A 22525-nucleotide genomic window follows, 5' to 3' on the forward strand; every position below is an offset into this window, starting at 1 on the left:
TGACCCCTGCGACCTTCCGGCCCGGCACTGGGCCGGCCCTGCATGGCACACCTGCCCAAGCTTCTCCGGGAAGACACAGGCCTGGGCCCAGCTGAGGGGCAGAGGCGGGCGGGTGGGCTGCGCCCGGGGCAGGCGGGCCGGGCCGTGGGCCTCCCCCTCCCTTTGGTTTTACTGGGAGCGTCTAGTACTGGCTGGTCCGCAGCTGAAAGCAGGGAGGCCCCCAGGGGATCACAGATTCTTTAGGAAACACACGGAACTAAACACATTTTACTTCACTTTAATTACAAAATAAATAAATACATGCCAAGGGATTTTTTTAAAGAGAAAAGAAATGAAAGGAACAAACCAACCCCAGGCCCGCCCGGCTCCTCGGCTCCACCCGTGGAAAGCCCCCCCCCCCCCCCCACGGCCCGCTGGGCGTCTTGCCAGGCCAACAAGGGAACCCCAGGCTCCTCTCTGGGTCCGATGTGCTGCCTGGAGAGGGGTCAGTCCCTGCTGGGGCCCTCGGTGGCAGGACACGCAGCCCCTGTTCTGTGATGCGCCCCCCACGAGGCCCTGCCACTTGGGGCACTTGGCCTTTCTGCCATGGGGGCTGGAATCTGCAACACGGGGTGTGGGCAATGCAAGCTGAGGCCCACACGGAGCGTGGGAGGCAGCTCTGCTCCCTAACGGTGGAGGCCCTCAGAGGCCAAGCCCACCAGGGCCTCTCAAACTCACCACAACCCAAGTTCCGCAGAGAAGGCAGGCAGCGACGGGCGAGCAGGATCCGTGCTGCGGCCACGGCTAAAACACCCTGGGAACAAGAGAGGAAGAGCAGGGACCCAAGCCTCCCGGCAGCTGCCCCCTGACAATGCCCGGTGGGACCGGGCAGGGCCTTCGGTCCAGAAGACCCGCGGAGCAGGCAGGCGGGAGGCTTGGTACAGAGCCTCGGTGCCCCCGTGCACCGGTGGGAGGGGTCGTGCTGACGACACGCCTCATAAGTGGACCCACTTGTTCCAGTTGACCTCGTGGGGGAACACGCGGCCCAACCGCAGGGTGCAGTCCAGCGTGGGCTCGTAGAACACGGTGGGGCTCTCGCCTGGGCTGTAGGGCGCCTGGCCCTCCGCGACCCGGGGCTTGGAGAAGAGAGAGACGGCTGCCGGCTTTTTCAGCAAGCACTTCTTAATGCAGCCCAGGGATTCCAGGCCCTAGAGACAGCGGGACAGGCAGGGTGACGGGCGCACTTGCAGACTGGGCCCTCTATCCCACCCCGGGAGCCACAGGACCCCAGGGCAGGGGTGGGGGCTGCAGGGGCCCAGGGAGGACAGGCGAGGGGCTCATCGGCCGGCCTGGCAGCCTCGGAGGGCAGCGAGTACGCCTCTCTGGGCGGGGCCAAGCAGGGGGGTAAAGTAAGTAAGGGACCCATGGGAGCGGCCTGGCTCTCAGGACAAGCCTGGACATCTCCTGACGGTCCACCCCACTGGGAGGCTGAGGCAGGGGCCCAGGAGGAGGGAGGCGTGGTCAGCAGGGGTGGGGGGGGCAGGGAGCTGGGGGAGCCGCACCTGCAGCAGCTCGAGCACGGCGATGGGCTGCAGCACGCCCTGGTAGTGCCGCAGCAGGCAGCTCTCGGGGATGCCAGGCCGGGTCATGATGTGGTAGAGCACGGCCTCCATCATGCCCTTGCACACCGGCACGTTCAGGTGGCCGTCCACGATGCGCCACGGGCGGGCGATGAAGGAGATGTTCTCGCAGTCCCTGTGGTGGCGGCGGGCAGGCGTCAGGCTTGGTGGGCGAGGGACGCTGAGCCTCAAGGCAGTTGGGGCCTGGCCCGCGTCACGGGGCTGGGGGTCCTGCTCCTCTACCCACCACCCCCATCTGGAATGAGGCGTCCCAACCCCAGGGCCCAGGGCCGCCGGCCGACGGGACCCGCTCACACTCAGCCTTAACGAGGCCGGGACGTGCCAATGTCCCCCACAGGACCCCACGCTGGCAGGGGAGGGAGACAAGCCGACTTCTGGATTCACCAGCTCCATCCTGGCCTCTGAAGCCATGGCTGACGCCACATCAGGCTAAAGCTCACAGAGATCTTCATGCGGAAGCTCTACTTCTGTGTCTTAGACAGCAGTCCCCCCGGCCCCCAGGGACTGGTCTGCCACACGGGGTCCAGGCACGGGAGGGGCCCAGGACCAGCTGGACTCTCGGCTCTGATTGGGCCTTGGGAGGGCTGTTATCTGAGCCGGGGGCTCACGGCCCCAGCCAGCTGGGGGACTGTGCACACGCCTGGGAGGCACCCCCTCTCCAGCACGGCTCCTGTGAAGCCCGTGGTTCCAGACGGACCCACACTGCACAAGTCTACACCTCCGGCCCTCGCCTGCTCCCTGCAGCAGCTCCTGCCTTGCTCCCCCAGCAAGTGGGACCACCGAGGTCCCACAGGTTTCCAGGTCCTCTGGCCGAGAACCACCGCACCGGACCGTGGAAGATCTCCGTGTGACGATCACTACTGGGACCCCAGGGACAGACTCCCCACCCTTGCCCCCGCGCCCTGCGCCAGGCCGCCTGAATCTGGACACACACTCACTTTCCCCACGCTGCTTGGGAGAGGCTGCCGGCCACAGAACTCTCGGCCAAACCTGATGGAAGAGAGGAAGGACATGAGACCTAAGAGGTGGGAGTCCATCTCTTCCTCTTCTGTTCACGCGACATGTCCTTCCGGGCTCTGGAGATAAAGCCGTGAACAGAGGGACAGCAAGCCCGTTCCTCGCAGAGCCCTCGCCCACCCCGAGGGGCTTGCACATGCAGAACCGAACCGGCTAGGCCACGGTGTGCAAGCGTCGGCGGGGCGGGGGGGTGTTCCCAGGGCCCTGAGGAGCCCCCACAAGGACAGGCAGGCGGGCACCTCATCTTCCACCCAGAACCCCGACCACAGAGCTGTGTGTGGAAACCCCTACGGCAAAAACAGCCCCCAGGAAACAAAGATGCCTTTAGAAACCACGTGACGAGGCCAGCGCTGAGCACAGGTGACAGCAACTACACCACAGGAGAGGAACACGGCAGGTTTCCGTCCCGACACGTCTGCCAATCCCGACAGGAGGCGCGACACCCACCCCCCCAGTCCTGCCGCTGCGACCTCATGCGGGACACCTCAGCCAACAATGCTTTCCAGAACCACCCCTCCTGTCCCACACTTGTCATTCACAGCCCTGCTCAGGAGTCCCTGAAGCCCTCTAGTGGACACAGTGAGAGGAAACAGGCAAGACCTCTCCCCCCTCGAGGCTGAGGCTAGGAAAAGCTGGGGTTCCCAGTCTCAGGGGAGGTGTAGGGTGTGGGGGACTCTCAGGCCCCAGGACAGAGGATGGGCAGGTGGGGTAGGGGACAAGTTTCGTTTGGTACCTCTGGGGTCTTCAGATCCTTCTGGAAGCTGGGCCTGACAGCTTAGCTGTTCCTGGCCTAGAGGGCTGGGAACCCTGCTATCTTCTTGGTCCTCCGGCCCGACCTCTGGTGCTCTTGGGGGAGGCTCCTTCACACCTGTGACTCCGGGAGCTGCTGGCAGAGAGGGTGCGGGGGCTTCTGGCCCCTCTTCCGCTTGGGGCCTGGGGCCGGGAGCCAAGCGCACATCCTGGAGCGTGGGCCTCTTGGCGGGGGGCTTCTGGGTACTCTCAGAGTCGCTCTCTCCGCCCTGACTGGCCACGTCCCTGCTCGTCCAGCTGGCGCGCCTCTTGGTGCTCCGGGAGCCCTGGGAAGGCGGTGCCCGCCTCTCCGAGGGGCTGTCCTCGCTGGCAGGCCTGTCTTGGGGTCTGGCTTGGGGGTCTTCCCTTTGAGGGTAAGCATCCTCCTCTCTGCCTTTCAGCCGCACCGAGTGCAGGAGCCAGGGCTGGGCAGAGGCCATGGCCACCAGGCGAGTGGTGTTGCCACCGACTTCCAGGACCTGGTGATGCTCTAGGAGGTCCTAGGAAAAGCGGGAGACACACCGGGTCCGTGCGGGACCGCGGGACCCTCATGCTTGCTCCCCTTGCCCGATGCATCTCAGCGTCCCGAGCAAATGGCAAGCCCAGCTCCGTGACGACAGATGACTCGAGGGTGAGGTCTGGCTTCCAACCCCACATGGGTGCCAGCTGGTGGCCCCGGTGCAGCCCTTTCCCTCTCAGGGGCGTGGGGCGAACTTCTTAGAACCAAAGCTGCCGTAAATGACATGCACCCCCCTGCTTCCAACTACGGACCATGCAGAGGAGGGCCAGCCAGGTCCCAAGGTGCTTGATTTCAAAGGTCCATCTGTTACTACGTTCCTTGGGTTCAAGGGTCCCTGATGAACATGGACCCAGGCAGGTAAAGCGGGGAGTCCTGTGGGGCCAGGTGCAGGATATCCGGGAGTTCTGGGCGGAGATGGCCCTACCTGCCTCCGACCCACTGTGCTGAAGAAACGGGGCCCAGGGTGTCAAACCTCCTAATAGTCCAGAGAAGCTGAGATTTAGGCAAAATCTCCCATTTTCAATCTTGGCAACTAATTTAATTTTTGAAGAAATTACAGCACGTGCCCCAAACCAAGCCCCTCCTCCGCAGTGTGCTTCTGGCCGGGGAGCGGCGCCTTCCACGTCGGCCACCCCGCGGGGCCTGACAGCACGGCTCACCTGGACGTAGTCTGCGAAGGTCCTGGTGCGCTCGGCATCTGTCCTCTCAAATGCGGAGAACCACCTGCTCAGCTCCACTCTGTCCACCCCAAAGCACCCGGTGGCCGCAATGACCCCGTGGACCTCCAAGACGGCACACACATCTCCCGGCTCATACCCGCACAGCTCCACCTGGTGGACAAACGCTTCCAGGCTGCAGGCCGCCCCCTGGCTCTTGATCAGCCTGGTGAAGGCGGCAGGGAGGCAGGATATGCCCACCGGCAGCTCTTCCAGAGAAGGGGCTGTGAAAACGAGGAGGACGCAAATCAGCCCAGACCTGAGCACAAGCAATACTGAGGAGGAATGTGCTAGAACATCAACTCACCCCCCCCCCCCCCCCCCCCCGCCGCCAACAAGGAGGACAGGGCTGGGCCCTGGCTGTCAGGATGCCCCCCCCCACCCGGGGTCAGGATGACGGGCAAGGTGGGGCTGGGGTCTGGGAACAGTAGCCCCGGAGCTCTGGAGCGGGATCCTCAACTTGGGCTGCCCTGGGCCCTGCCTTTCAGGGGCTCCTGTGTTCACTGCTCCTCAGATGCTGGGGGACTCCCCGGGACCCCACCCCGAACTCCCGTGTGAGCTTCCACGAGCCTGGGCTGGTGTGCATGGCTTCCTGGAAGAGCTGGCTCTGCTAAGATCACGGTCACAGGTTTGGCCGAGCCAAACTCCAGGCAGAGCACAGAATACCAACTGGGGTTTCGAAAGTGGAAGTGAACACCATGCACCCCAAAAGGTGAAGGGAAGGCAGAGGCAGGAGGGCTGGGAAGGGGCCCGAATATTCTCATTTTATGTAGCGGGAGGAGAGACCGCCTCAAATTTGGGGTATGGGAAAGCTGGTTTGAGTTTCAGAGGTAACACATGAAAGGGCTAAAAAGAGCATAAAAACCGGAAACAAAGGAGGTGTAGATGACGACTGTAAGCCAAGAACTCCTCTTTCAGGGAAAGAGGCTGAAAGTCATACTTAAGAAGTTTGTGGAAGTGTGTACTTCCGAGCCCCGGGGGAAGGTGCACGGGGCAGTGGGGGAAGCACCAGAAGACCCCAGCCCAGGAGGGGAGGGGAGGGGCGTGGGTTCAGTTCCAGCCCCAGTCCGTGGGGGCCCCCGGGTCGGGGCGCCAATGGTGGTGGGGTGACACTTACCGGTGGGCCGGAGCCGGGTGGGCGCGGGGGTGCGGCGCAGCCGGAACTTCACCTGGCAGGAGTTCACCACGATGCTGTCATTGGGGTTGAGGTTGCGGGTGCTGACGATGCCGGGAGCGCAGTAGCCCCGCATCAGCAGGTAGTTGGTATGGGAGGCCTGGCGGGCTTTCACCTCGATGGCCCGGCGCTTGCTCCCTGAGCCTTCATCCAAGTCTTCCTCCTCGTCGTCATCCTCGTCTAAGCCCCCGTCCTTCCCCAGACTAGGAGAAGAACACGGACCTGGGTGACGGAGCACAGGCCCAGCCGGCCCTGCCACGGCACGCCGGGTCCCTCAGAGAGTGGCCCGCTCAGAGTGGCTGCCGTGGTCCAGTTTCAGGAATGGCCTGTGGTCGCTATGGACCCCCTCCCCTCACCCCCGGCTGTGAAGGGCAGCGTGGACTGCCGCTTCAGATTCATCTCCTCTGACCACTCCCCACACACCACACTCACCCCTGTTCATGTACCAGTGCCTTTGCAGGGGCTGTTCCTTCTGCCTGGAAACCCTTCCAGGTTCTGTCCCAAAACTGCCTGCTTTTCCACTAAACCCCAGCTTAGCTATTAGGCCCTCAAGGAACCTCTGCCAAAGCCACCTTCCCGCCTTACCCCTCCTCGCCACACTGTGCCGGGTCCCTCTCTTTGGCACAGCCAAGTCCCCGCCCTCCACTGGCTCCCCCTGCGCCTGGAGGCACCAGCACAAGGCACTGGACTGGCCATGGTGCTGAAGTCCCTAGTCCCCCGATCTGTGAGGTCCCGTCCCCAGGAGCTCCCTGCCGCATGGCGGACACCTGCCACCTCGTGTGCCAGAGGCCACACGGTGCCAGACGTGACACGCACAAACTCAGCATGTGTTTGTGGAATGAATAAAGACCAGGGGTGCCCGGTGGCTCCGTCGCCGAAGCAGCTCAGGTCATGATCTCAGGGGCCTGTGATCAAACCCTGCATGGGGGGGTCCCTGCTCAGCGGGGAGCCTGCTTCTCCCTCTCCCTCTGCCCCTCCCCCTCCCCCTGCTTGTGTGTGCACGTGCACCACAGTGGCTGAGGCCCCCAGCTGCGCTCACAGCAGCGTGCGTGGGGCGCCAGCGGACACCTCCGCCCTTACCTCTTCATGACTTCGTTCTCCACCATGGAGCTGTCCACCACGACAATCTGCTCTGGGATCCGGACATCCACGGAAATGAGGCCCAAAGAGAAAAGGGTCAGGGCGGCCACGCAGTGTCCTCCAGGGCTGTCCAGAGAAAATGCCACCAGGTGACTGGTAGACTTGCTATTATCCTGGTCTTTGAAGGAAAAATTATCAGGCTGGTCCAACTTGCCGGCAGCCAGGATTGTGCTGAAGAACTGGAACGATTCCGTGCAGACAGTGCTGGGAAATCGCCACGTAAAAATCCTGCATGGAGGTAAGGTCCAAACTGAGGACGGGATGTGAGAAGCCTCCATGTGGATGGGCTACGGGCCCTTCAGATCTTTGCGTTCAAAACTGACCACACCAGGGGCGCCTGGGTGGCTCAGTTGTTAAGCGTCTGCCCTCAGCTCAGGGCGTGATCCCAGGGTTCTCGGATCGAGCCCCGCATCAGGCTCCCTGTCCCACTGGGAGCCTGCTTCTCCCTCTCCCACTCCCCCTGCTTGTGTTCCCTCTCTCGCTGGCTGTCTCTCTCTCTGTCAAATAAATAAATAAAATTAAACAAACAAACAAACAAAACTGACCACACCAGCTTCCCCCCGAAGCCCTCTTTTCCACGTCAAATGAAGGTGCCGTATTCCAGTCTAACTGCGTGTGCCTTCCCTGCTCACCTGAGCACCTTCACGGTGGGGCCGTGTCTTTGCATCTGACCTAACACTCTACACCTCACGGGCATTTGCTATAAACAGGCGCCAAACTGGGGAAGACGAACGCACTTCTTGCAACGATTATCTGTACCCCGGACAAGCCCCGAACCCGTGCAGAGATGACAGGACACGTGTCCCTGTCACTGTCTCCGTGAGATGACTGCAGAGTCTAGCCCTGGCCTCTGAACAAAAGCATGACTTCCCACAACCCTGCAACAGGGGCCTAGGTCCTAGGGAGGGACCCAGAAGGTCTTCTGGATGCGAATGCTGCCCCTTGGCTCACAGACAAGAATGCCACGGTGGAGAAATCGTCAAGAAGTAGCTCGAGGTCAAATGGCCTTGCTGACCTGGACCCACATCTTCTGCTGCCCGGGCTGGCTCTTTTCACTATAGCCGGCTGCACCCCAGGGAGGCAAGGAGACCGAGGGCCACTCGGGGGGCCTCTGAGAAAGGTGCAAGTGTCTGGGTCACAGGCAAAGGGATGCATAAAAATCCAACCCCCCTCATTTTGCTCTTCTTCTGTTTCGGACCACGGCCTGAGTGCAGATCTGAGCACTGACAGGGGGAAGAGCCTGGAAAAGGGGAAGCCCTCCAAGGCTAAGGGCTGCCAAGGCCAAACCCCTGGGACTATCTCACAGACTTCCCCTTCGCGTGGTCAAGGAGGCCGGGGGCACAAAAGGCCAAGCGGGTAACAGAGACCAGCCATGCCGGCTGCTGGAGCGAGGCCGCGCTGTGAGGGGTGCTCCTGTGAGGAGGGGCTGCGGAGGGTGACTCGCAGCGTCCCAGACCACACTCGGACAGCTGAGGGGCTGCAGACCGCGTCTGGGAAAGATGGGATGGCTTCAAATGGAAGCGTGTGAGCCTGCGACACGCACAGCTCGGTGCAGCTCTGCGCCGTGAGAATGGCCGATGAGGCCCGACCAGGACGCTGTGCCTTTCACTGGGCTCATGAGCACATTAAAAACTCATTTCTCCCAATTTGACAAGAGAAAGGAAACACGCCACCTGCAGAATGGTAAATGTCCCCAAACTACCGAGAGCGCTGCCCTCATCCCCTGGCAGGCGGCACAGGCGTTGGTGAGGACTCTCGTTCCAGGAGCTGCACGCCTTCCGAGGTGGATGGACGCCTGCTCCTTCCGCTTCCAGGTGCTGCTCTTTGCAGAGAAGGTGTGGCCCGGCCTCTGACCCGGGGCCCTGCCTCCCCCAGCCCCAGCCAGAGGGCTCACCTGTAGTAGGTCTGGGACAGCTGGTAGGACATGGGCACGAAGGGCAGAGCCCGGTTCTTCTTCGGGCCCAGCATGTGGTTGACGCGGCGCCGGTTGACCAAGCTCCTTTTCTGGCACTCCATGAAGGCCTTCACGAGGATGTGGTCCTTATACTCTCGGTACAGGCGGAAAGTCTGCAACACAGCAAGGCCGTGGGTGAGCGAGGCTCTCCAGCAGCTGGGGGAAGGGGCAGAACGTGGGGGTGCACAGAAGGGGAGTCCATCATGTATGCTGGAAACGGATATGGGGCTGAGGGGTCGGGAGGCTGGAGCAGACTCCTGGGGGTGCGGGACGGGAAGGCCTGCAGAAAGCCAGCAATCCATCAACCTTCACCCGTATCAGAGAGAAGGACACCCCAGAGAAAGCCAGGCAGCTGGAGACAAAGGACGGCTCTGCACCCCACGCCTATGTCTTTGGATACAAGGTCGTGGGAATCAACTCAGAACCACCTCTGATACCACTCGCTTCCTGAGCCCTCGCCCAGCCCATTAATAGATCCAGTTGGCAGTGTCCACATACAACGTTCCCAAACACAAGTGCTTGACGCCGTCTACACCACCGCTCGTCACTGGAGCCTCCGGCTAACTGCCCCCAGCCCCTGGCTATCTGCCACGCAGCCACAGTGAGCCCTGTGTACCTCCATCAGACCACGTGCGGCCTCCCTCTACAGAGGGAACACCCGGTCCTCGCTCCGCCTGTCAAGGACCCCGGCAGCGCGACCCTGCCCGCCACTCCGGACTTACCAGCCTCCCGTCTCACCGGCCCTCCTACCTTCCCTCAAAGAGCCTGCCCACCGTGGTGGCCTGGCGTTTGCAGCTCCCATTTCTTGGACAGCATCAACCCCCAATTTTTGCAAGGCTGACTCGACACTCAGCTCTCAGTTCAAATATGTCCCGTCAAGAAGCAAATCCTTCTCCTTGCTCTGCAGCAGTCAACTGTGTCATAGGGGCCTGTATCATTATCTCCGTAGCAACTCTCTCTGCCTGAAATGACCTCATTCACTTACTCGTCTCTCTCGCCCACCCGAAAGGAAGTACCACAGAAAGACATTCAATGGACTACCGCTGCCACGGCAGCCCCCGGCACCCCACACCCGGCACCCAGCTCCGCGTACCCAGTACGGAACAAACATGGAAGGCGGTGTCCAGCCCATCACAGAGGCTCCACCGCTGGCCACGCCACTCTGGCTCCGTGGCTCAGATTCGGACCCGGACCAGGGGAAGAGCAGCTCCAAGGCCCGCAGGGACTGCAGAGTCCCAGTGACTCCCGTTTCTGAAAAGCACTGGCTCAACCAGTGACCCAACAGCGAATGTCTAGCACACGCCAGACCACAGGAAAGCTCCTGCTAGACCTGCCTCCTCGAAAGCACTGGCCAGGAAAATGTGCAGTCATGGTCTGAGAATTTTGGGCTTGGGAGGTTCTCTGCTGTGTTGGCCCAGAAACCACGAGTGGCAGGGAAGACGGAGGCTCGTGGACTTCAAGGGATCTTCCGAGGTCACATCGCTGGGTGGGGCTGGGACCAACAACAGAACAAGGCCTTGTCCTCGAGGCCAGAGACCTCACCACTGCGCCACTGCAGAGACACACGGGATCGGGAGCCAAAGCGGTGGTCGGATGGGGTGCCGGGGCAGCACGGGGTGTTCTCCTGGAGCCGGAGGGAGGTCTGGGCACACACTGGGCCTTGTCAGTCTGAGGCCTCCACACCACCCTCGATTTCTCTAGACAGAGCTTCCACGTCAGCTGTGGCGCACAGGCCCGAGGCGGGGAGTACCGCCCCAGGCAGAGGGCAAGGGGCTGGAGAGAGGCCATACCACCACCATTCCCGCCCCCTAGCCAAGCGGGGATCCAGCTTCTCATGGAAAGCCTGGTATCTTCAGCTCTTCTCCATGTGAAGACGATGACAAGAGGGGCGTATTCCTCCGTCAGCCGCTGGCGGGGCATAGGAGCGCTCGGACCACGTATAGGGAGTGAGGGAGTGTGGTCCTGCCCGCCAGATTCCTACCCACTGCCCTGCACCATGCCTCGTGGCAACTTGGGGCTGCAGGGAGCCGAGTGGAATCCTACGTATGGCCTCTGACCCCACCCACCAGAGCCCAGACACCACCTCGAAATGGAACTGGAGGAGGGACAAGCAGCAGCAGGATGCAGGGGACAGGCCCTGGCTGGGACACAGGGACCTGGCTTCTGTCACTGACTTCGGGGCTGGGCTTTCTCATGTGATGGGCAGTTGGACTAACTCCCAAGGTCCTGTCCAGCTCAAAGCCTGCTGGGCAGCACAGCCAATAGGTCCCTCCACGGCCACAGGTAAAGTTGGAAATTGGGATTTTTATGGGCAATGCGGGCAGTAAATTAAAAAAATTTTTTTTTCTTTTTAAACAAGCTCAAGTGCAGCAAGACAGAGCCAGGGGCCAGACTGGGGGCTGTCTCTGTAGGACTTCTGCCCCACCTCACCCTATTCCAGTCTTGTTTTCTGGCATGTTCAGGCTCACACGAGGCTTTGGGCACAGAGGCGGGGGCAAGGCCCCACGACCAGCCTCCCATTTGGAAACACACATGCTTCATGTGAGTAAGCAGGGCTGAAGGGCTCTGTGGCACCAAGGGTAGCAAGAACGGGATGACTGGGGACCTCCCACTATACTGTCCCAGATGTCACTGCTGGACAAGCAACTGCACCTCACAGTGACGAATTCAAAGAAGAGACAGGAACACTCAGTCTTGGGTCTGCGGGGTCCTGGCCATTGCTGTACAAGGACTGTGGTCATACCCGGCCACAGGTTTTCCCCGAATCACTCCATTTCCCCCGAGTCTTCCTCACCTCCCTTATGGCCAAGGTAACAAGCACCGCCTGGAGAATGTGGGCAGTGCCCAAGCTGGGTCTACACTGCGCTGTCTCCCCCAGGGCACCTCGCCGCCTACACCCCGCGTTAGAGTCCTGGGGACCGGCAGCACACTTGTCAGGCTCCCAGCCCCTCTGCGGCCCCGGGGGGTGGGGTCCGGGCCCACGTGCTGACAGATGTGGTCCTCCAGAACATTAAGAACGAGGGAGGCACTGCCTCCGGGGAGGGGGGCGGCGCAGGCCCTCCTCAGCACCTCTCTGCTGGGGCCCTGGCGCCACAGTCCGGGTCTGACGGAGAGTGCTGTGACACCCTGGGCACTTGCTTCTTCGCGCCTCTGGAACGCAAGTTTCCATGTTCAGAAATGAGTGCTAATACCAACACCTCCCCAGGCTCCGGACGGGCTTGAATGAGAACCGCCTTCCTCCCTCCCACCCTCACTCAGCCAAGACAGAGCAGCATTGGGTTCTACTACGTTCTCAGGAGAGAGATAAGCCCATGGCCCACAGAAGGGCCGCTTTCCCGCTCGGTGATCTCTAGCGATCAAAAGAGCTCGACATTTCTAAGTTCTGACTGGAGAAGATAAGCCGCACAGGTCAGGCACTCCCTCAGCTCTCAGTCGTGGCTCGCTTCCTCTTCGGCTGAATTTTCTGCATTTACATTCGACTCAAAACCTCAGCCCGGGAGGGGTTGTGGAAGTCACTGGGTCCTGTCCCCACACTTGGAAGATGAAAAAAGGGGGCACGCGACTCTCAGGGGAAATCGGGCCCCCCCCCCCCCGAGACTGCACAGCTGAGAAGAGCATGAGCGAGGGCCCCCACTTCTGATGGCCCGAGCCCCACAGCGCTGCCGCCACGCTGTCCCCAGGTCCCCGCCACTCACCTGAAATGACCGGCAGGACTCCATCTGGCTGTCCGAGAGGGCCAGTGTGCTCTGGACCAGGTTCTGGAGCACCAGGAAGTGGATGTCATCCACGCTGAAAGAGTGGGGAGGAGGGCAGAGCACGTGAGGCCGTGGGCCACGGGCACTGCTCGTCCTGGGTGGACGCAGTTTTTATTTAGAAAAAGTGATCCTGCCAAAGTGACTCGAATGCCAAAACTATTCACGAACCAAAACAAAACAAGTGGTGGGTTTTAAGCCTTACTAACTGGTCAATTTTTGCAGGGAGAAATGTTTCCGCTTAGCGGGTAAAGCGTGCCGTACTCTGGAAACAGGTTTATGTGACAACTGACGAATGTAGTTAGTGCTGAGATTTTTTTCCGCCTGTCTATCTACCAATCAGATCAACAGTTGCACGCTCTACTGACTGACCCAGCCATGTGCCCCATTTTCTTCCAGTCTTAAACTTCAGTTTTTCTCCAAAGAAGCTTCTCACTGAAATACAGAGGTAAGATCAAGCTGAACATTGGTTATCCCACAGGGAAAAAACAGCTGAGCTTTCTAACCAGAGCCTTGTGTGGAAAACTTATGGCCTGGAATTCAAGTCCTTTCCTCGAGCCACCTTAAGGCTAGGCCATGGATTTCTGAGACTAGGGTCGGCCAGCGTCTCCCAGGAAGGGAGGAAGGGCTCTGTGGCACAGAGTAATGAAGGTAATGAAGATTTTGGGGTCTTCGTGGGCTGTACGGTTTCGGTCGTAGCCACTCGACCCTGACGCTACAGGATGGAGGCAGCCCAGACAGCAATGGGCCAGGCGTCGCTGCACTCTAACACAACTTTAATTGCAAAGACGGAGGGCGGGCTAGCTCTGGCCCTGGGTGGGCCCCGGACTGGGCCACCGGCAGCCCGATCAAGCAGATGAGGGAAAGGCACTGGGTCAATCGGTGTTTACCTATTCAGTTCATCCTCTTTCCTGGTTGGATCCTTTTCGTCTCCAATCACCAGAACTCGGTATCTGCATAAGGAACGAGAGACGAGCCTGTCAGCGAACACGGCTGACCTTCACCAACCGAGGGGAGGTTTGCTCGACATGGCCGTTTACTGGCTAAAGCGTTGGAGGAAACGTAAAACTCATGAAAATTCGAATGCGTACACGTCAGTTACAATGAGAGAATACCACGTTCTGCTCATCAAATGAGCGTGTTGTTAAAACGTGGGTTGAGGGGATGAGGAATGTTCGCTTTACTGACAATTATGAAACAACAAGGAAAGTGTTTACTGGCCGAGAGCCACTGTTAGCTGTTAAGGGAAAGGGATCTAAAATCGTGGGCTCGTTATGATTAAAAACAAGCATAAGAAAGACGTGTGGAGGAAAATACCCAACAAAGACAGTAGTTGTATTAAGTAGCAGATTATTCCCCCATCTGTGTTTCTGAGCTTCAAGTAATGCTGCTTCCTTGTGTTCCTACCAAGCAAATAAATACAACAAGAGAAGTCTGATGCTCCAGCCGTCACGCTACACAGCCAGGCAAACAAATACAAGAAATCGCAAAACCTACTTTTAAAGAAACATGGCCGTGTATTTGTCAGACATTTCTTTGGTTTCTATGATCCTGAAGTCAAAATTCATCCTGGCAACAGTAAATTCTTGAAATTTAGTAATAAGAAAAAAGCACCTTTTCAGAAAGGTGAGCTATTTGCAAAGTAGTTGGATCCATTTCCTTTTTTGCCTGGCCTGCCAGGGTGCTCAAGATCAAATTTAGTGTTAAAACTGTTACAACTGGATGGGACTTCTTTCTTCCAGACAGTTCATGAACTCTCCTTTAAAATAATTTTTATTTTAACTGTATGTTTCTGTAACTAAAAGTTGCCCCCATAAATTTACTGAAAATAGGTGGTGTTATAAATTACATATAGGTAACCGGGTCATTTGAAGCACTTTTTTAAGACTGAATATAAACCACGCCATTTGGGAATTCTGGGGAACAGTTTGTTGCAAAAACAAACACAAAACACAAAAGATAGTAACAGGTGTCAACTCCGCAAAGGACTACAGATCACTCCCTAGGCCTGCATACGCGGGCACGACATGAATTATTTGTTGGATGAATCAAAGAACAAGATCTTCAACTGAAGCGCAGGGGGCTAACCACAACCGTATTGTATGGTCCCCAAACAAACGGATCGATGACTGTCACCTCTACAGGAAGAGATTCAGAAATCCAGTGGCCAGAGGGACCGTCTCGATGAGGGTGGTTAAGAAGGGACTCACATTTGGATTAAGCAGTGGAAACAGGCCTGTTCACAAAACTCAAGATTTTAACATTTCACAGGTTCTGTGCTCAAAGCCAAGTATGTTCCTGCAGGCGCCCAGTGGGTGAGCCGGAAAGAGCTGGGACGCTGGAGTGAGACCCACCATGGAAGTTCAGATCCTGGCCCGGTGGCTCACAAGCACTGTGGCCTTGGGCGTGCTACTTCTAGCTTGGAGTTTCCTCACATGTCAAACGAGCAATCTTAGCAAAAGCATGCCAACCACTTGCGGAGGCCTGGATTAGGTCAGCAGCAGGGCCTCCCCATTTTTAAGTCCCCCATGAGAGGAGGCAAGGTGGTTCAGAGTCAAGGACACGGCAGGGTTAGCTGCGAGGCCTGGGAAGTGCTGACCAGGGGAGATGCCCGTGGCCGTGACGTTCCCTCTTGCCCCACAAGGATCACACAGAAACTTCCCCGAAAAACCTCACCTGGCAAACAGCTCCTGGAGTGTGTTTGGGATTTCAAGGTTAGGATTCTTTAGAGCCGAAGTGAACTTCTCTTTGAGCTTCTCCACAAATTCTTTAAACTCACTGGCACAAACCTTTCAAAGTGGGAGAATGAGATGTTAGGCCCTTTCTCTCCCGCAAAGGGAGGTTTCACTTCTTCATCAAGGAAAATCTTGTAACAAACTCCCACAGCAGTGACCTCCCAGAAACACGGACTGAAGAGCGTGGCCTCTTCTGCCTCCCTGCCTCCCCAGCCCTATGAGCCCACCTGGGAAGATGACAGACACTCACCACTCCGCCCAGGGATGTGGGGCAAGGAGCACGCTGCTCGCCCTCACTCCTACACTGCCAGCTCCCTCCCGAGCCCCAGATGGCAAGACCCACGTACGTCCCACACTGTCTCTGCAGCCTCCTGCCACTGCACACCTCCTCCCACAGAACTCAGAAAAACTCACATCCTGTCCTGTCTGCCAGCTTTCCAGGGAATCTAGCTGTTTAGAATTTCTGAAGAGCTATTTTCTTAACGAAATAGGCCCAAGGCCCTGCAGAATTACAAAGCGGCGTGTTAAGTTCTGTCTCTAAGAACAGCCCCATCAAAGGAGGGCCAAGGCCCAAGAACGGACGAGCTGGTCTCCCCAACGCGCGGGAACAATGTCCGTATCTGCGAGGCCAGAAGAGGCACTCGGGACCCGGAGGACCAGACAGGGACCTACACCTCCCTGCCTTCAGGGCAGGCCGAGCCCAAGGACCACACAGGGCCTACCTTTGGGTCTTCATAGTCACATTTTCGATTCATGAACTCTCCAACAAGTGCCTTATCCTGGTACACCTCAGCGAGGCAAACCCTGTAGGAAGAGAGGACAGACATGAGGTCATGATGAGGTCATGATGTCTGTGTTCAGAACCATCGGGAAGACTCCTAACTCGTCCGGCCTTGGCTAACCACAGGGTGTGATTTATTTATACACCTGCTGAGTGATTACAGCCCTTAACAAGGAAGGATTTGGGGTCAGGAAACCCTGATTCAAGTCAGGCCTGCTGCTGCTCACGCTTCACACCTTTGGCTTCTCTGAGCTTCCATCCACCACACGTAAACTGAGAACAATGACCCCTGCCTGCCTGCCTGCCCTCATAGGCATCTGGCCAGGACCAAACGAGATGCCCGATGTGAAAGTGTACTGTAAAATTTAAACTATGATCCAGGCCCTGGTGTTCACTAACTGTCCCCTGCAGACATCTTTGTCTCTCTGTGATGGAAGGAGAGCCTGATTTGCCCAAAAAGAAATGGAAGGCAAGACAACAGGTGTTTGCAGGGTTCCTAGGAGCCGGGCACTTGCACCTTTGTAAGGAGTCCACAAGGTAGAGACCGTCCTTGCATTCTAGAGCTCAGTGAGGTACAGCGGACCCCGAGGTCACATGTCCGCCGAGGGCTAGGGCAGGGGGGCCAGGGGTGGCTATGACTGGTAGTACCGTCCTGCTCACAGATGAGAGAGCAGCCTCCAAGTGGATACACGTCTGTACCGAGGCCTGCAGCTCCAGGCCACAGCCCCCTCATGCTCCTGTCCCCCGGCTACTGCTGCAGGACACGAGGAAGAGCGTCGGGAAGGGGCCAGGAAGCCCAAGTTCCAGCACTCATTCCCCTGCTAATGCACTGTCACCCTGGCCAACCTGAATCCTCTCTCTGGGCCCATTTCCACTCTGAAAGAAGAGGAGTTTGGAGCAGGTGACCAGAGCCCTTTTAGATAGAAAAGTCTAAGATTCTGGGGCGCCTGGGTGGCACAGCAGTTAAGCGTCTGCCTTCGGCTCAGGGCGTGATCCTGGCGTTCCGGGATCGAGCCCCACATCAGGCTCCTCCGCTATGAGCCTGCTTCTTCCTCTCCCACTCCCCCTGCTTGTGTTCCCTCTCTCGCTGGCTGTCTCTATCTCTGTCGAATAAATAAATAAAATCTTTAAAAAAAAAAAAAAAAAAAAAAGAAAAGTCTAAGATTCTGTGTATGGGGGCCAGTGGCTCCCCGCAAGAAGGCCCCTTGCTATGTCTAAGCCACTGGTCCCTGCAGACATCTGGAGACGTGTCTGGCTGCCACGGCTGGGGGCGGGGCGCTAGTGGCATCTAGCAGGCAGAGGCCAGGGCTGCCGCTAAACAGCCCACAATGCACAGGACAGCCCCGTCACAAAGAATTGTCTGGTCCCAAAGGTCAATAGTGCTGAGGCTGAGAAACCCCAGCTAGAGAAGTTTTCTCCACAACCCAGGACTGGGCAGTTCCTCTCTACAACCTGGCTGACGGCAGGCAGCCCGAGGCTCAGAATCCAGCCAGAGCCAAGCTCTCCTACTGACCCCACAGCATGAACAACCAGCTGGCGGAAGTGGTCCTTCTCAACCCTGCCATGTGTCCCCTTCTGGCCCCCCTCTCGTGCTGGCAGCAACACCTGGGCCCCTCTGCACCCCACTCAGATGCTCTCTGGCCCTCCTCACTCAAGGCTGTGCCTATGGAGAGGGCTGTCAGGAGGCTGACAGGGCAGGCGATGGCGCTGTGCCCTGGCCGGGGGAGAAAGAGGTGGGCACAGAGGCTCTGGCCTCACCACACGCTGCTGTGGGGATATACTCAGTAAGTCACCTAGCCTGGATGGCCCGTTTCTTCCTGGGTAGCAAAGGAGAACGGCACCTACTTCCCAAGGCTGGCCTGAAGTCCACGTGACACCGGAAATGTGGAAGGGCCCGGAAGCAGGCCCGGCCCTTGAAAAATCACGGACCCCAACACTGGGACAGACTACTGGTGAGCTAGTAGGCAACTCACTGCTCTCTCTGGATTTTACAGTGGACTCTTAAGCAACCGAGATGAAAGGAGAGTAAAGAATGAACTAGAAGCACGGGAGTAACCTTGGCCTGAAGTTATGAGAGTTCAAATGAGGCTTACTTATAGTTCAGATAGGCTTGTGGGTTTTTGACGATGTAGCGAGCTCTTCGTCCAACCGAGTGAGACGTTTTATCCAGAGACTCTTCAAAGGTCGCGTGCAAAATGTCCCGCACAACCTGCCAGGGGACGAATGGGCCCTTCACCTGGAGCAAACACAAGCCAAGATGGAAAGTCAGTATCCTCAGAGCCCACGTTCCGGGTCCTTAACGTAAAGGAGGGGGGAGGGTATGTTCTGTGGCGCCCCCTTCCACAGCGGATACCCCAAACTACCCCATTTACGGAGCCCCGACTCTGTGCCTGGCACAGGGAGGTGCTGGGCGACGAATGAGCCAAATGCTCAGCGTCCAGTGGGAAGAGCGTCTTCCGGCAAGTACCAGGTGCTCAGAGGGTGTCGGTCACACTGGCTGGAGGAGCAACACGTTGGGGAAGGTTAGGAGTACATCACTGTATTCAGTCAGATGGTTTTCAAGGTTTAAGTTCACGTTACGTGTGCTCGGAAACGTTCTGCGCGTCAGCAGAAACAGAGGCACTGGATGAGCTTTTATTAGAGACCCAGGAGAACACCTCGGCCAAAGAATGCAGGAAGGCAGAGCCCAGACAGGGAAGGGTGCACGATGACAAGGTTATTCTCCGACAGCCTCCAGAATGATGCGGCCCAAGAATCTGGTGTTGATTTAAGGGTCCGCTGGGCTCTGCTGGCCGCTTCGGCCACACGGAGGGTGGGTGGTGGGAGGCACCTCCCTCCCGTCAGCGTTGCGATGAAAAGCCACAGCAGAGGCGAGGAACAGGCATTAGGGAGAGCGACAGGGCATCTCTAGCTTGCTCCTGGGAGAAGGGACCCAACAAGCCTGCAGGCAGAGGGCAGCCAGGGCTGCTCCTCCCGCAGCCGACCTAGCGGGGGCTGCACTAGACGCTGGCAGAGCTCCTTCTCTGGTGGCTTCGGGGGACCAGCCTGACCGGACGTCTGACTACCTTGACTGCTCTCCCCAGGCCTTGCTGCAAGCTCATCCCAACAGTGCAAAGTGGTGGGAACAGACAGCCCAGGAGTCAGCGAGGCTGCTCTGGGGAACGAGGCTGCTCTGGGGAACGGTGAGGAGGTGACGTCGGCCTCAGGCTGCGGGGCCCTCTTGGAGGCGGAGACATCAGAGGAAAGAGGAAGAGTCTGTTAGCTGGGAAGCAAGTTCCTCCCCAGCCGCTGGGGTTCAGGGACATGGGCCAGGAGGACATGCGAGTGTGGGGGACTGTGGCACGGGAGGCGTGGCGCCAGGCTGAGGCCACCATCTCCGTTCCACACTGACGCAGTGCAGTGAACGAGCGAGCACCGTGCCATAGGCACCACGCTGGGGGCTGTAGCTACGAAAACAAACGAGAAGTCTCCCTGCCTTGTGAGGCACAGTCGTGCCAATGGGCCAAGAAGTACCAGAAGCAAAAGAAACAGCATGAAAAGTCCACATCCAAGGGACACGGCGAGAACACGGTAATTACTTTCAACGGGCAGGATCCCCGAAGCCTTTCCAGGGATGATAAGCAGTTAGGAGAGATAAGGAGGGGAGTTTTTCAGACCGATGCGGGCGGGAGAAGGGGAGCAGAAAGTGTCCGACTCCTGGTGGAGAGACAGAGAACAACCCTGGGCCGGTTAGCCTGCAGGTCAGCAAAGATTTGCGTGTGTCGGCCCAAGGCTGGAAAGAAATGTGCAAGAATGGGCGTATGCATTTGTAGGACTCCGGGCAACATTTTCCCTGGTGGCCAAGCAGAATGGATGAGAGGAGTGCCCCGGCGGCCACGCGGGGAAAAGTGCGCCCCACGCGAGGGAGAGCCACGCAGCGGGCTGCAGGCCGGGGGCGGGGGGGGGGGGGAGCAGGGGCCCGGGGGCTGAATACCTTGGTGTTGAGGACGTTGCTGGCGATCCGGCAGAGCACGAGCAGCCCGTCTTCCTGTATGGACCAGGTGACGCGCAGCCGGGTCATCCTCTGCAGGGCGCTCTGGTCTGCCTCGTCGTGGTAGCGCAGGCTCCGGCTTTTCTCTTGGGGGGACTCTTCTGAGAATATCAGGGGGAGAAGAGAGGGAGCCTCTAACAACCGGTTTGGAGCTGTCCCTCTGGAGACGGGAAGGGTCCCTGCTCAGCTAGTGAGATCTGACCACGGTATCGGTTCTCAGAATCACATTGCGTCGGGAGCCAGATAAACTAACCACAGAAGACTCGGGCCTGGATATATATAGACCTATATATACAAATTATATATATATATATATATGTTTTCTTTTTTTTCTTTTTTTCCTTTTACCCCTTTCATCTTTTTGGTCCAATGTCACAGTGACAGGCTAGGCAGCCTGAACGCGGCCTCCTGTTAGTATCTGCCCATCTCCAATTCTTCCCACTGTGTGCTCGGCACTTTGAAGGCATACGGAGCACGCTCAGGGCCCCCACCACTCTCCAGCGCAGTGACCTCAGAGATGTGTGCACTCTGGGGCACCGTGGGGACAGCAAGGCGCATCCTACAGGGCTGCCCTGAGGACTGAACCAGACTGGGTACAAGACACCCAGTGCGGTGCCAGTCGCCAACGTTATGGAGTATTTACTGCGTGCCCAGCACCGGTTTAAGCGTTTTATGTAGAACAACTCATATTTAAACTACTACTTTGCAGAGCGCCTGGATGGCACAGCCGGCTGTGCATCTGACTCTTGGTTTTGGCTCAGGTCACGATCTGGGGGTTGTGGGATCAAGCCCCTCATTGGGCTCCACGTTTAGCGCGGACTCTGCTTGCGATTCCCTCCCTTTTCTCTCTCTCTGTCCCTCTCCCCCCCTCGAATGTGCTCTCTCACTTGCTCGCTCTCAAATGAATAACAGAATCTTTAAAAAAAAAAATACTCCTTTGCACCAACCCTATAAGGAGGTCGTTATAAACCCATTTTGTCGCTGAGGACTCTGAAACACAGTGAGGTACAGCAGTTTGCCCAAAGTCACATAGCCCAGTCAGTAGTAGACATAGGATCTGAACCAGGAGCTCTTACCCACTAGGTTTTTTCAACATCTCCTCCCCTCGGGGAGATACTCATGGCAGTTTCATGAGGTAAACACCATATGCTACTGCCAATTCCCAGAGACTGTTTGTTTAGGAAGTTTTTCCAAATTAAGGCAGAAGAAAAGTAGGGCGAGAACATTTGGGATTCCAAGGGACACCACCACCGTGTTTCGCCTTGTGATGAATTCAGGTTTTTGTGAGCCAAATTCATCTCACGCGTATCTGGATAGGCTGCGCTGAGGGGGGCCTTTCCAACGGACACAAGGCTACTTGTGATAAACACCAGCCAAAGAAACCACCGAAAACAAGTTCCTGTTTAAACATTCTGTTCTCGTCTGAAAGCGCTGTAGCTATCAGATCGTTGTTACAACACCCAGACCACTTAGAGGACGTAAAAGTGGTCGAAGAGACACACCTGTCTCCTCACCGTCCTCCACTACAAAGTCTTGCCCAGGTGAAGCGTCCAAAATGGCGGCGTAAGACACGCCTGAGGGGTCCTGAGATCGGAAGAGATTCTGCAGGCCTGACCGACTCCCACCTTTCCTCTAATTTACAAACACAGCATGACTTTGGACTTCGGCCTGATTCACTTAATGCAGATATTAAAAGCCAAACCAAAAGAATAATAGGATTTGGGCTGTGATGAGGACTTCTGCTAGACTTTTCAATTTTCTCAGTTGAGATGAAGTTAGAAAACTGAACCGAGGGGGGTTACTAAGGGCGAAGGCTCTGTACAACACGGAAACAGAGAGAGCACATCAGGAGCTCGCAGATCTCTGTCTGCCAGCTCAACGTGGGGAATAAATCTGCAGCCACGCAGAGTGGGCCCCACAGATGGTGGGAAAACAGAACCCCAAGTCTGAGGGCAGAGCCCACGCTGGCCGCAGAGACACGACTGCCCGTCTCCAGGCCGGAATGTAAAGGCCTAGCAGAGGCAAGCAATCATCATGAAACCTTTTTTCTTTCTCTTGATCTTCCTCCCGGGGTCTCTCTTCAGCCGTTTCCGCTTCTGGCTCCTTCCACCCCTCACTCTCCGGTTCCTGTCCAGCGTGGGCTCTCGGTCAATCTCGAACTGCTCTTCCCGGTCAGTGCAGAGCTCAGCTCCCACTCTGGCTTCGCCCCAGATATTCAACCTGCCACTACCTAGAAATCAGCACAGGATGTGACATCTCAGGATGAGACCCGTGAAAGCCAGAAGCCAAACGGAACGT

General features: G+C 57.7%; 1 protein-coding gene across 3 annotated transcripts in view; it reads right to left on the reverse strand.

The window, feature by feature from the left end:
• Positions 1-261: 261 nt before the first annotated feature.
• Positions 262-22525, reverse strand: part of GTF3C1 (general transcription factor IIIC subunit 1) — a 72149-nt gene continuing 49885 nt past the window's right edge. For all 3 annotated transcript variants that reach the window (XM_026515658.4, XM_044390092.3, XM_044390093.3), the window contains 15 exons: positions 22269-22457; positions 20171-20328; positions 18291-18433; positions 16139-16220; positions 15358-15470; positions 13572-13634; positions 12625-12718; positions 8870-9042; positions 6916-7203; positions 5779-6038; positions 4605-4885; positions 3370-3925; positions 2558-2609; positions 1542-1734; positions 262-1187 (listed from right to left, as the gene is read on the reverse strand). In XM_026515658.4, the coding sequence (XP_026371443.1) occupies positions 975-1187; positions 1542-1734; positions 2558-2609; positions 3370-3925; positions 4605-4885; positions 5779-6038; positions 6916-7203; positions 8870-9042; positions 12625-12718; positions 13572-13634; positions 15358-15470; positions 16139-16220; positions 18291-18433; positions 20171-20328; positions 22269-22457 (2858 nt within the window). In that variant the 3' untranslated portion in view covers positions 262-974. The remainder of the gene's footprint in view (positions 1188-1541; positions 1735-2557; positions 2610-3369; positions 3926-4604; positions 4886-5778; positions 6039-6915; positions 7204-8869; positions 9043-12624; positions 12719-13571; positions 13635-15357; positions 15471-16138; positions 16221-18290; positions 18434-20170; positions 20329-22268; positions 22458-22525) is intronic.

Source organism: Ursus arctos, unplaced genomic scaffold (assembly GCF_023065955.2).
Source record: "Ursus arctos isolate Adak ecotype North America unplaced genomic scaffold, UrsArc2.0 scaffold_2, whole genome shotgun sequence".
Taxonomy (NCBI): Eukaryota; Metazoa; Chordata; class Mammalia; order Carnivora; family Ursidae; genus Ursus; species Ursus arctos.